At 30.8% G+C, this 12,956-nt stretch overlaps 1 protein-coding gene across 1 annotated transcript in view; it reads left to right on the plus strand.

Moving 5' to 3' along the window:
• LOC136982308 (ATP-binding cassette subfamily C member 4-like) overlaps positions 1 to 12,631 on the plus strand; it is a 37,295-nt gene extending 24,664 nt beyond the window's left edge. The window contains exons 6-13 of the mRNA XM_067278786.1: positions 1,750 to 1,983; positions 2,054 to 2,160; positions 5,353 to 5,550; positions 5,627 to 5,782; positions 5,919 to 6,008; positions 6,842 to 7,014; positions 12,263 to 12,368; positions 12,432 to 12,631. Coding sequence (XP_067134887.1) covers positions 1,750 to 1,983; positions 2,054 to 2,160; positions 5,353 to 5,550; positions 5,627 to 5,782; positions 5,919 to 6,008; positions 6,842 to 7,014; positions 12,263 to 12,368; positions 12,432 to 12,608 — 1,241 coding nt within the window. The 3' untranslated portion in view covers positions 12,609 to 12,631. The remainder of the gene's footprint in view (positions 1 to 1,749; positions 1,984 to 2,053; positions 2,161 to 5,352; positions 5,551 to 5,626; positions 5,783 to 5,918; positions 6,009 to 6,841; positions 7,015 to 12,262; positions 12,369 to 12,431) is intronic.
• The last annotated feature ends 325 nt before the right edge of the window (positions 12,632 to 12,956 follow it).

The raw sequence follows: 12,956 nt of genomic DNA on the forward strand, positions 1-12,956 counted from the left end.
TCCGATTAACGAGTCTCTACTGTCTATTGCTGATAATTCACATAGTCAATGTACAGTGCTTCATGATATTTGTCACGGTCTTGATAATATGATAGCAAAATTAAATCATTTCGAAGAAAAAGAAGAAGAAGAAAATTATAAAATAAAATTCGCAGATATAAAACACGTTGATTGGAAAAAATTATCTACTTCATGATATTTTGTAACGTTTCTGATAATATAACAGAAAAATTTCGAAGAAAAATTAAATAAATTCGAAGAAAAAAATATATATATACAATTTCTTTGCCTAAAATAAAATAAAGCCCAAAGTGTATTCGAATCACTACTACTCACGTAGAATAACATAGAAATTGGAACTTTTAAAATATTGGAATGCTTCAGCTGATAAGCCTTTACCAAGAACAGTTCAGTAACTTCACTATACTTTTGATCGTGAATACACTTTTTTCCTGATAATGCTTTTTTGTCGTTTTGTTATCTAACATGAGTAGTTGCTGTAAAACGTGTGTATTCGGAAGTCCTCCATGTGACGTATTGGTCAATTTCTTCTGCAAAAAAAGAGGTTTACTACTTTGTTTGTTGCTTTTGAGATAATTTAGAAATATGTCTTCTTTTTCAGTTGTTTCCGTTTTTTTTGCATAAATATGTGACCACCCGGTCAGTGCCTCTTTGACGCCTCGTTAGGATGACACCACTGCTCCTTTGGACACGGATTAGCAAGGCCGTTACGACCCGTTACGCCGTTACGCGGTCGCGTACAGAGACGGAGTCAGAATGGAGACAGAAGTAGAGAACACAGAAAGGAATACACTCCACTATTTATCACAAAAATAACATACCCGTTTATTATATGAAATTATACAATTGTCAGTCACCTTACAGGCTGTATATAAAGACATAACTAATAGAATATAAGTACTATATGAGGCATAACACGGCCAGTAGAAATAGGACAAATTGGACATAGGTTAGAATATGCGGTTATGTGACCTTTAACCTTGAGAGAGAGTTTACATTAATTTCACGCGAGGATAAGTACCTTTTCTGACGTAGAAGAAGAAGTCCAGTGAGTTGTTCAAGTCCTTTAGAGTTCTCTTACACTGTTCACCTTAGGCTTTAGTTCAATAGTAAATAGGTTTGATAGTAGTTCGACAGACAATAAGTAGGTTCGGTAAATAGGATGCTTCCATAGATAGGCGGTTCGGCCTTGGCGACACACACAACCAAAGATAGCTGCAAGACTTTTCTTTGATTCATCGACCCCTCCTTTTTATTAGGGGCCCTCTCCAGGAATTTTTTCATAACCTTTTTTGGATGATTTTACAGTAATCGTCCAATAGAGGAATTTCGGCTGCAGGTTCCGGTCACACACACGAGGAAGCTGTGTAACCTGTGGAAAGAAGTGAATCTCCGAGAAAAATGTTCCTCTCTTCTTGGTGTCCGTTTCACCCGATTTTGAAAAATTATTACATTTACAAAATTACTACATTTATTAAAATTATACAATTAATTTACTTTAATTTTATTATTTATCAATGATACAATCGGGACCGTCACAAATACTATAAAGTTCTGGTTGCATATTTAGTTCCATTCAATTCTGATTAGTAGTTTGGTAGATATAGATAAATATTTTTTATTAGATAATAAGATAATAATTATTATATTTAAAAAGTATGATAATTGAATTGTGTAATAGAAAGATCGTAAAATACTTGAATTATATATACAAATTTCTTTTGACAGTGAGAAGTCCAGTATTTTCTCATCTCAGTGCATCTCTTTATGGACTGACAACAATTAGAGCATTTAATGCTGAAAGCAAATTTAAATCTATGTTTAATAAGTATCAAGATAAGCACACCGCAACGTGGTTCCTTTACGTGGCTTTAAATCGATGGATTTCCATATATGGTCAAATAATTTGTTTCATAAATCTAATTATTACTGTTATTATTTTTGGTGTTTCCAATAATGCAGGTTGGTAAATATATTAATATTTAAATGTCTATAGTCTATAACAAAACTAACATTGAATATATACTTGTAGCTTTAGATGATGCAGGAAGCAACATTGGACTTGTATTAAATTATGGAATAATAATAATTTTGTATTTTCAACATCTTATTGTATTTGCATCAGAAATGGAATTTCAGGTATTATATATCTAACGAACCGATAATTAATTTAAATATCAAACGAACAGCCGATTGCTTTATCGGACGATGTCCAACTTTTCGAAGAAGATAAACTTTTTGGAAAGGACAATGTTCTTATCAAAATGCAGCACACGATTTCTTTCTATTTTCTCCAACATATATAGGAGCAGGTGGTATTATGGAACTCCATGTTTATTATAGTAAATTGTAAACAAAGTAGCATAACTATGCTCACATTTTGTGTGAAAAGTACTGGTAACTATCAAACTAAATGTTCCTAATTGAATTTTTTGCTAGTATAACTATAAGTATGGTTTTTGAAGGTTTCTGTAAGAAAAGTCAGAAAGTCATTTTGGGGAAGCCAGACAGTAATATGGAACCCCATTGTATGTTTTTTTAAGAAAAATGCTTTCATGTGCTCTAAAACAAATAGAAAAGTACAAAAAGTGAATTAATTACAAAATCATTTACTCCAATGTATTTTATCGAAAAAATGCTTAATTAATACAAAAAATGACCTCCATCAACAATGTATATTCTGGCATTTCTTTTTGGATACTCTCAGGAAGAATTGGCTTTGTACCTAGTGTCTTTTTCACAAATTGCTCCGGACGAATGTCTGCTTGCAAAGAGAGAGTTCGCAAAGTAGTTTTTGCACCTCATAAAATTTTGCAACTCTTCAGCCCAATTTTCTTGTCCCTTACCATACTCACTGTCTTTGCCCTTTTTCCTGGCTCCATGTTTGTCTCTTCAAGTTTTTCTTTGGCATGTTCAGCTGAGCTCTAAGCATCTGAAAATTAAAATAAAATCAATTTTAAAAAATCAGTTTAAAACAACATTTGTCTATCCAGAACAGTTTTCTAAAACCAAAAATAACTTTACAATTTAACTACATCTACTTATCTATAGTTTTAGCTATCTATTTCTAATTTTTTCATTCATCTACCACATACGTTTACAAAAAATATTCCATGGTTTCAAATTGTGGGTATTGCGAACCCCAAAAGAGTCAGGTTCCGTATTAAAAGCACCAAGAGATCCGTATTTCACGCATCTTTATCATGGGTTAACTTAATTTCTGTCAACACCAAATTGTAAAAACATAAACATCAGACAGATTAACATGTTCTCCTAGACTGTAGATCATGCACCAGTTACCTACAACTACATGATTTATATTTTAGAAATAATTAAATTCACTTACCATTCAAAAGTTTGAAAATTGCGAAAAACACAAATGTCCTGTTTCACTGAGCTCAACTGAAATAGGAGGGATCCTCCCCGTGCTATGGATGTCTGCCTAGTGCAGCACAACCACAATTTTCTAGAGTTCGAATCTATTAGCAGTCTAAAATGGAAGGGTTTCATAATACCGCCTTTTCCTCTATAAAATAAATGAAGCCCAATAAAGTAATCCAGGTGTTTGTTTGATAATTCTGATATTATTTGTTTTAAAGAGTCAGTAATAAATCACTTAATAATTAATTGTTATGTTTAACACTAGTATATGTATACTACTAAAACACTTCACTTTTCTAAAACTCAAGAAAAACACCTTAATTTTTGCCCATTTATAGTTACTTTCAAACAGAAATAAACAAAAATTTTTTAAAATCAATTATCGTATAAATTAGTCAAAATCTTTTTGAAAACAATTGTGAAATACCAATATTTAATCATTTTTTTTAAAGAAACAACTAAATTTTAGACAAAAATTACAGCTTAAAGTTAATCAAAATGAGACTAAATTGAAACTTTAACATCAACAAAGAAGACATCTGAAAATTCTATGATATACAAACAATCATTCGTTTCATCGTTATCCTGTATACCCGAGATAACAAAAGTATTCTTTCTTTCTATGCATTCTAATCTCATTAACGTTTCATGCAAATTGTTACATATATTTATTTCCGCGTTTGATACACCCAACAAAATTAACTCGAAATCGGACCATAAATAAGTAAAGAAAATTAATGTAGTCAGCAAATTCCACGAGCCTGATTAATTTTTTTCACATTTTTGATTTCTTTAGATAGAAAATGACATCGCTCATTTTATTTAAATCTTTTTCTTATAATATTTTAGGTTTATCTATGAAGAAATCTGAAAGGCTGTTATATTCAAAATGTAATATACAACTACGAATACATTTTTGTAGTTAGTTTCGTGTTTTTTCTTGGATATTTGTAAATCAAAACTAATTAATTTAGTACATTCTACATTCTGCAATTACAAAGTATATTGCAGGTTTATCACACAATTGACTTCATTGTCGTCTTATTTAAAGAATAAAATGCATTTCGGCCTTTAATGTTAAATAGTCTTTATCAGTTAGGTAATTTTATCTCATATGTAAAGAATATAATACATTAGTCACGTTAAGAGATTCATACAAACACCTAAAAACCAAACAATGTCACTAAAATGACAAATAAAATAACAAAAAATACAAACACCCAAAACAATACTAAATCATGATATCAGTCGTCGAAGCTTTACAAATTACATGTTACATATTTTTAACACATACCCAAAACACTATATTACACAATGCCACAGATTATCAAAAACCGATTTGCTCGAAGAATGTTCTTGTGATAAATCCATTTCTGTGTGTATTTTTCTGGGGGGTTATACTTAAATAATCCCAAAGAGGATGTTGCACATAAAAATAGATTTGTTAGATACTAAACTGAAATTATTAGATATTAACAATGTCTAATCTTAACTGTGCAATTATTTTATATCAACTTTTAAAAATGTGTTCAGAAACAGGAAATTTGTGAAATGGGGCAAAGCAAGTACAAACGTCTATGACAGTTCTCAATTTTATTGCTTTTTATATTAAAATATTAAAGAGAAAGTTTATATATTAAGGAAAGTTACAAAAAAATAGTGAAAACATATTTTACTTTTGAAAATTTATAAAATTTTAAGACACAAAAAATAAATTTTATTTGTAAATCAGTACATAAAAATTGTAACGGTTTAAGAATGAAAATTAATTTACAATTAAAGAAAATATAAATGCTAACGATTTTTCCCACACGTCTTCATATAAAAATATTCTAATCATTTGTTTCAAAGAAGTACTGCAAGTAATATAATCTCAAATAATAGGCCTATATCTTGTTATGTCAACTAGTTTCATACATTGTGTTACTTCATAAAAAATAAATTTTCCAGATGAATTCGGTAAAGCGCATTCTGAAATACAGCAAATTGAAATCGGAAGCTTCGTACGAAAGTTTACCTGAAAAACGACCACCCTCGGACTGGCCACAAAGAGGAGAAATTCATTTTGATAATGTTTCTTTGCAATACTCCAGGGATAAAAACATCGTTTTAAAGAATTTGACATTTCGTATTAACTCCGGAGAAAAGGTAAAACATCTGCAGGTCAGAGAAGTATTGTTAGTAATTACTGTGTAAAACGGTTTTTATTATTTGCTAATTGCAGATAGGAATTGTTGGAAGAACAGGAGTAGGAAAGAGTTCTGTAATTGCTTCGTTATTTCGCATGACAGAACCAACGGGAACAATCACGATCGATGGAATCGACACTAAGGAAATCGGTCTTCGGGATCTACGTGGCAAAATATCCATCATCCCTCAAGTAAGTAATAACTAATTTGGTCAAAATAATTTTTAATTAATTATTTTCTTATTACATATGTTTCTTTTTTATATAAAACTTACTTTTATTACCAATGATGGTAAAAAGAAGCGATTAACATGGCATATTTTTTCAGGATCCAATGTTGTTTACCGGTCCTCTTCGAAGAACCATCGATCCTTTCAATAAATATTCGGAAAAAACGCTGTGGAAAGTCATAGAAGAGGTTAAAAGTAAATAAATACAGTCAAACCTGTTTTTGTGCGATCTTTTTCTGTGCGATTTTTATTTGTGCGATTTGTTTTGTGCGATTTTTTTTGTGCAGTATATGAAAATTTCAATCAAATTGGAACATAATTGACTCCTGTAAAATTTTTAAAAACTCTATTGGTTGTTTTCTATGACATCAGCAGGTTTTTTCATTTTTTATTCAGTAAAATTTTTTTCTCATACGTTTATTTCGGTCCCCTCTTATTTTAATAGCATAAAAACCATAAATATTATGTTATATTTGAACAGATGCGGTAAGTTAGCTCCCCTCCAGCTTTAGACTGCAGGTGAGAAATTTCACGCCTTGTTAAATGAAATAACATTTCCTGCAGCTATATTTATCAAATAAAATCATTATTTAACGATTATTTTTAACTTTTTATTGTTAGATTGGTATTTAAGTGGAAATAATTAATTAATATAAAAATTAAAATTCTTAGAGGATTTTTTCCCCATTAGGTGTTGCAGAAAAAGGCCCAAGGAGTTAAAAAAGCAATTCCTAGTTATTTCGTACGGTTTCGAGTTATTTTCTACGTGAGACTTTTTTTATGCGGTCCCTATTCACCGCATAAAAAATATTTTTTTAATTGTGTTGCGAAAACTATTTTTTATAGCCACTCATGAAGTTTCGCGCGATTATTTTATGCATTTTCTTTTATGCAGTCCCTATCCCCCGCATAAAAACAGGTTTGACTGTATTTCAATTTGCTTCCTGATTTTCTTTTTATTTCTTTTAACTATTGAACTTTATTTATCTTGTATTTACTTTCAAAAAAATCTGAATTAAAGGTGCAGTTAAAAGAAGTTATTAGAACATTACCTGGAGGATTGGATACGCATGTAACGGAAGGAGGGCGAAATTTCAGCGTGGGAGAAAGACAGTTAATTTGTCTGGCCAGAACGATTCTTCACCAGAATAGAATTATTGTCATGGACGAAGCAACGTCCAGCATTGATAAAAGGTTAGAACACGTGAAATGGAAAATATTATCTAATTCAATGATAAAAAAATTTATGTTTTTAATTTGTGTTGCGTAGACAATGGTTATTTATGACTTTTTGCAAACTGTTAGATATTTGGCTACTCGCTTTGTGTTTCGGATTGTATTATTTTCAAGTGTTATTGTTAATTAAATATGAACTTATTTCACTTAATACTTTCCAAATTAAAAATTTATAAGTAAATCGTAAAATTAAGTATAAATATCTGCCAACCGAGTCGTAATATGTCATTTTACATCTTTATCGTGGAGAACAGCAGTAAAGAATCCTAGTGTAGATGAAGGCTAAGGATGAGATGAAGCTAAGATGAAGATGAAAGTTGTAAGATTGCTGATATTCACGATGATCGAATTGATATTAAGAAGACCGATTTGCAGAGTGCTTCTGGGAATCTGGAATCAAATATTATGTGCAATAAGTCCAAAATATGTTTTAACTCGTTTTTCTTTTTTCGGTTGTCCTTATTGTTGATTGGCAAAATCGGAATAACTGCAGAGGAAAGGTTCTTTTGTTGTTTTAAAGGTAAAAAGCTCTAAACATAAATAAAGCTCGAAATTCAGATTTTTAATGTGAATAACTCGTTAAATCTGTCGTTGCCCGGGCAAACAGCAAAGATTATTATTAGATTTTTTCGTTTTTCTAACGTCTTAATTTATATTGTTGGTATTAATTTCTTTGTTTTCATACTTCGAGTTGTAAGAATGGTAAGTTGTTTTATCATAAATTTTCATGATTATATATATGAAAAATGACATTTTTCATTGCATTTTGCCTTGCTTTTGTGTAGCATAATTTTCTTCCTCTGTTTTATTTTTTGCTATTGTACACACTTGAAACTTACGTTGTAAGTCAATAAACTTAGAATGGAATTCCAATGAAGAAACACGTAATTTCGTATGACTGTTACAGTACAGATCCTACACTGATGTAGAGGGAAATTAACTGAGTTGTTTGATGTGCAAAACCAAACTTCTATATAATTGGTTACAATGTAACAGGTTTGACTCAACAAATTATGTGTGTGAATATTATATTTCCATACTTTTAACTTCCTTCACTAAGAACATGCACTTTTATCATAAAACATTAACTTTTTACTAACAAAAAACAGTCGAAATAGCAACCAAGCAAAGAATGACAATGAATTATAAGCTCTGTTGGAGGGATGTCAGCTTATTCGTCCCATCTTTGATATAATTGGTTTTATCTGTATTTACACTCAATTTACGTAAAAATTATTGTATTGTTCTGTTTATATTTAATAGCTTATCTTTGTTTCTGTTTACTAAATTGAATTTTACAGTAAAATACTCGGAAACTCTAAATTATAAAAGCCAAACACAATTAAATAGCTTAAGTTTTACAATATCAACTTAAAATGGATAAAAGCATTATTAAATAATTATTATTTATTCGTGTATATTGACTTCTTTCAAAGAAATAATCATTTATTGTACAGTTTATGTAAGCTGAAAATTATTCTGTCGTCTTTGATGAAATTTGTTAAAATTTATTAATTTGTACAGAAACATTAAATTTTAAACATATTTCTTAATATTTCTTGGTGTTAGCTTTGGTCACGTGATCGTTCTATATTTATAACTTTCGGGAGATTTCCCAGGATTTTTTCATATGTAATTTGCATATTTGTGATAGTACACTACTAATCTTTATTAAACAGATCCAGACATTTTATAATATTTAAATTTGACTGGATTAATAAAAAAATTATATAAAATTTTTAGTGCTTAGCAGCAAAGTTTTAATATCACGTAATATTGACAGTCCTCGCATGCCATATAGTTGTCAGGAGATTCTCATTCTTCTCTTCTTAGGTTCATATGGAGGTTATAGCCTTAATACGCCTTTCCTCCGAAGAGCAGTTATTGATCACTTCACGATCGAAGAGCCAGCCGTTTATCTCACGGCCTAAACGTCCTAAACGTATGCGCGGAAAACCGTGCCTTCCGGGAGGACTTTTATGGGGAACTGGCCTCCTATTCAGTCGTTATTGGCTAGGAGAAAACCCGGAAAACTCCTAATTGCCAGTCTGTCCGAGTCGCCGCACGAACTCAAGACCGAACTTCCCAGTGTTTAGGGGCCGGTCATCACCGCTACGAGCGCTTGGCAGGAGATTTCAAGCAGTAATCTTTTTATATCTAATTTGCATAATTGTAATGGTAAATTACTAATCTTTATTAAACAGATTTAGGTATTCTGTATTAATTAAACTCATTGGGTTTCATAGAAGAATTTTTTTAAACTAAATATTTATCCAGGACATTTCGGTCACGTCACATTCTCAGCTCATCCCATAGGCAGCCTATGATAACTGTGATAAGCATCACTTCGAGTCAGATTTCGTAGAGTACGTTTGGTGTTTCTTATTTTTTTTCGAAGTTCACTGCGATAAATTTTTTTTACGTGGATTTATACATTTTGCGTTGGTTTTAATGCATAAAAGGTGGAATGTTTACTGTGAATTTAGAACTTGTTTCAGAATATGCTACTTTATAAAAAGAAAAGTTGAAAATTAATTTACTTTTGACAATTAGCAAGAACTGATCTTTGTTTGGATATAATACTTGAATATAAATGAAGGTATGTATTAGAGGTCTACTAATTTATTTGTGCATATAATTATCTAGTCCTAATTTCCAGAAATTTATGGTTTTTAGTGTTTATAAGCGTGTTATTTAGACATGTCTACTGATTGGAGGATTTCAGAAAAACTTATACTTTAATAATTTGCTTTGATTATTATGATTAGTGTTTGTGTATCGTTATACTGTAACTTACTTCGTTTTACTATGTTAGAGAAACTAGGTCACACATTAGATTGCTGTCGTAGACTGTTGGCTTTTTCACAGTGAAGCTGACCCTCTCAGGGAAGTGTCTTTTAGGGAAGATATGCTTTTTTTCTGATGCATGCCAATGATGAATATTGTTTTTAAAATTAAATATCGGTCAATGTAGATAACATATGCCAAAATTCTGAAAATGAATACAAAAAATATTTTTACATTTTTTTAATTGTTTTGTTGTTTCTTAAAATTTTATTTATTTAAATTTGTTATACGTAAATTAAGTTTATTTATCAAATGCTAATATTTTAAACCGCTTTAATATTTGTGTGTAAATTTGAAAGACGAATTTTAAAATTAAACAAAAGATATACTAAAATTTTCTTTTATTTACAATGATTACGTCACTTCTCCAGAATGTAGAACACGAGACGAACTTCACTCACTTTTCAGTCTGGGGATAAGGCCGCCAGGCATCGTAGTTGTAAACATAACAACCGTTACGTCATCTACGATCGTGGATGAAATTCGTTAACTGTCAATTACATTTTCTTGAATTAGATTTGCAGGTTGGAAAAAATCGACATGAGTTAAATGCCTAAAATTTTAAAATATTATATAAAATTGAAAATAACTTCAAAACTTTTGAAAAACCGTAATGGATGGAAAATCACAAAAGAATTTAATATAAATTTAAAAAAAGGTTTTACCCAAAAATTACTGCGATAAAAAATTCACATATAAAGGAATTATGTGACAATATAGAGAGATTTTTTCATTACTAGGCGTAACTGTTTAAAAAAGTTTTTTCCAGAACGGAAACGGAAAGGAGATAAACGCGTGAAAAATTTTTTTAAAAATTTCCCACATTTATTCTTCACTACATCGTGATAGCACCATCTCTGACTAACCCACTGTAGAAAGGATATACATGTACTCTGACAGATATAGGAACTAAACGGGTGTATCCTAACAAAAATTTTTGGGTACGCTGAAAGTTATGATAAGAATAATAGGCCTATCTCTAGCACTAAACAATAGGCAGAAAGGTTATTTGGTGTGAATAAAAAAGTATGGACAATTATAAAGCCCAATATATCTACATATGAAATATATGAATTATATTATAATGAAAATGTATTAAAATTTTATGATAATTCAATTTGTGGTCCGGCTGTTGTTGGGTGTTGGCGTTCCGTTGGTTGTGCGGCGGAGGAGGAAGGTTAATTGGTGATACTGAAGGAAGCAGATTGTAGTGAGTAAGGTTACTTACTGATTTAATATGATTTCTGGGTTTTAACTAAAGGTGATGGATGAATTTAGAAGGTTTAACCATGATGGCTATAATAATTAGGAGATTTGCTTTGTATAGATATCGTATATAAGATTAAGGGAGAGATCGTAAGCTGAGAAAACGAATCCCCCCACCCCCCTGGTAAGTTATTATTACGAAAGTTGATTGTTGATTATTTCCATGATAGTTTGAAGAGTATAGCTTATTGATTAATTGTCGCAAGGATGGACGCGGGTGTTAGTGAATTTGTTTCTATATCGATTAATATAAATTAGGATGTGATAATTTTAATAGAAGATTGACGTTATTCGATAGATAGCTCAGTGTATAATTTGTGAGACAAGACAGGCTTGAGAGTAAGGGTAAGGAAGCATACGAGGGTTGTATTAATGGAGTGGGCGAATGGATAAAGTCTGGTAGGCAGAAAGGTTATTTGGTGTGAATAAAAAAGTATGGACAATTATAAAGCCCAATATATCTACATATGAAATATATGAATTATATTATAATGAAAATGTATTAAAATTTTATGATAATTCAATTTTTGTGGACCTTTGACACTGGGGACCCAGGGCTTAAGCCCTATTAGTCCCCATATGTAGATCCACCCCTGTACACAATACATGTATGGTGACTGGGTATCGCAAACTTTCGATACAATCTGGCCGCGTTAAATGCATCGAATGACGTCATGCGCGTGGAATTGTTTTTCGCGGAAAACCTCCACCTGAGCAAGTGATCGAGTTCCCGCCAGCATCGCACTTAAAACGGCTAGCTGCTAGCTGCCAATGTAAAAGCTAACACAAATGATAAAATAGTTTACACGTTAGAATAAATTATAATTGGCATATTTGTTTTCATATGAAAAGTATACTGATAGTCAAAACCTTTTCTTAAGCATGCGGCGCATGCTAAGCAAGCCCAGAGAATTCTCTCCTGCGATAAACAAGTATACAACACGGATATGATAATCGGTTTCAGTTTGTAAAAAAAAAAAGTTCTAAATATTGATATTTTCAAGTAATTTTACCATTTTCATACGTGTTTTGTGTTTTATACTGATATAAATATTTTCAACCATGACGTATATTTTATTTACTTTATATGAAGGACCGATTCCTGTCTACAGAAAATAATTCGAGAGAGATTCAAATCTTCTACTGTGTTGACAATAGCCCACAGATTACACACAATTATGGATTCGGATAGAGTTCTGGTAAGATTCTTCATATAAATATAAAAATAAATTCTTACTTATTTACACATTTAAAATTTTTAGGTATTAGATGCAGGAAAATTACAAGAATATGACTCGCCGTATGCATTACTGAAGAACGTAAATGGCACTTTTTATAATTTGGTAAAGAAGACGGGAGTAACTTCAATGAATGATTTATACAAAATTGCCAAAGATAAATATTTCGCTAAAGAAATGATCGAACGAACAAAACTATAAAACAGTGGATTGTCTTTAATGTATAACCATCTTTTGCAAGTCTGGTATTATGTGTTTTTTTTTTTTTTGTAATTTTATTATTAGAAACGTGTGTGAAGTATTATTTTCGCATACCAAGTAAAACATAAAATTGGTAATATCGAAACATTTGTGAGTTCAACTGTTAAATACATCTAGAATAAACATTACTGAAATATAATCAGAAGTTTTTGAGATAATATTTTTAGAAATATTTACAATGGTTTATTCCAGAAATGAACTGAATTTTTAAGTATTATAGAACAGTAATCTGCTTTAATTGAAATAATTGAATACAAGTTTTGCTGATGAATTTCGTTAGAAAATGTT

Source organism: Centruroides vittatus, unplaced genomic scaffold (genome assembly GCF_030686945.1).
Source record: "Centruroides vittatus isolate TY-2023 unplaced genomic scaffold, ASM3068694v2 contig_82, whole genome shotgun sequence".
NCBI classification, from domain to species: Eukaryota; Metazoa; Arthropoda; class Arachnida; order Scorpiones; family Buthidae; genus Centruroides; species Centruroides vittatus.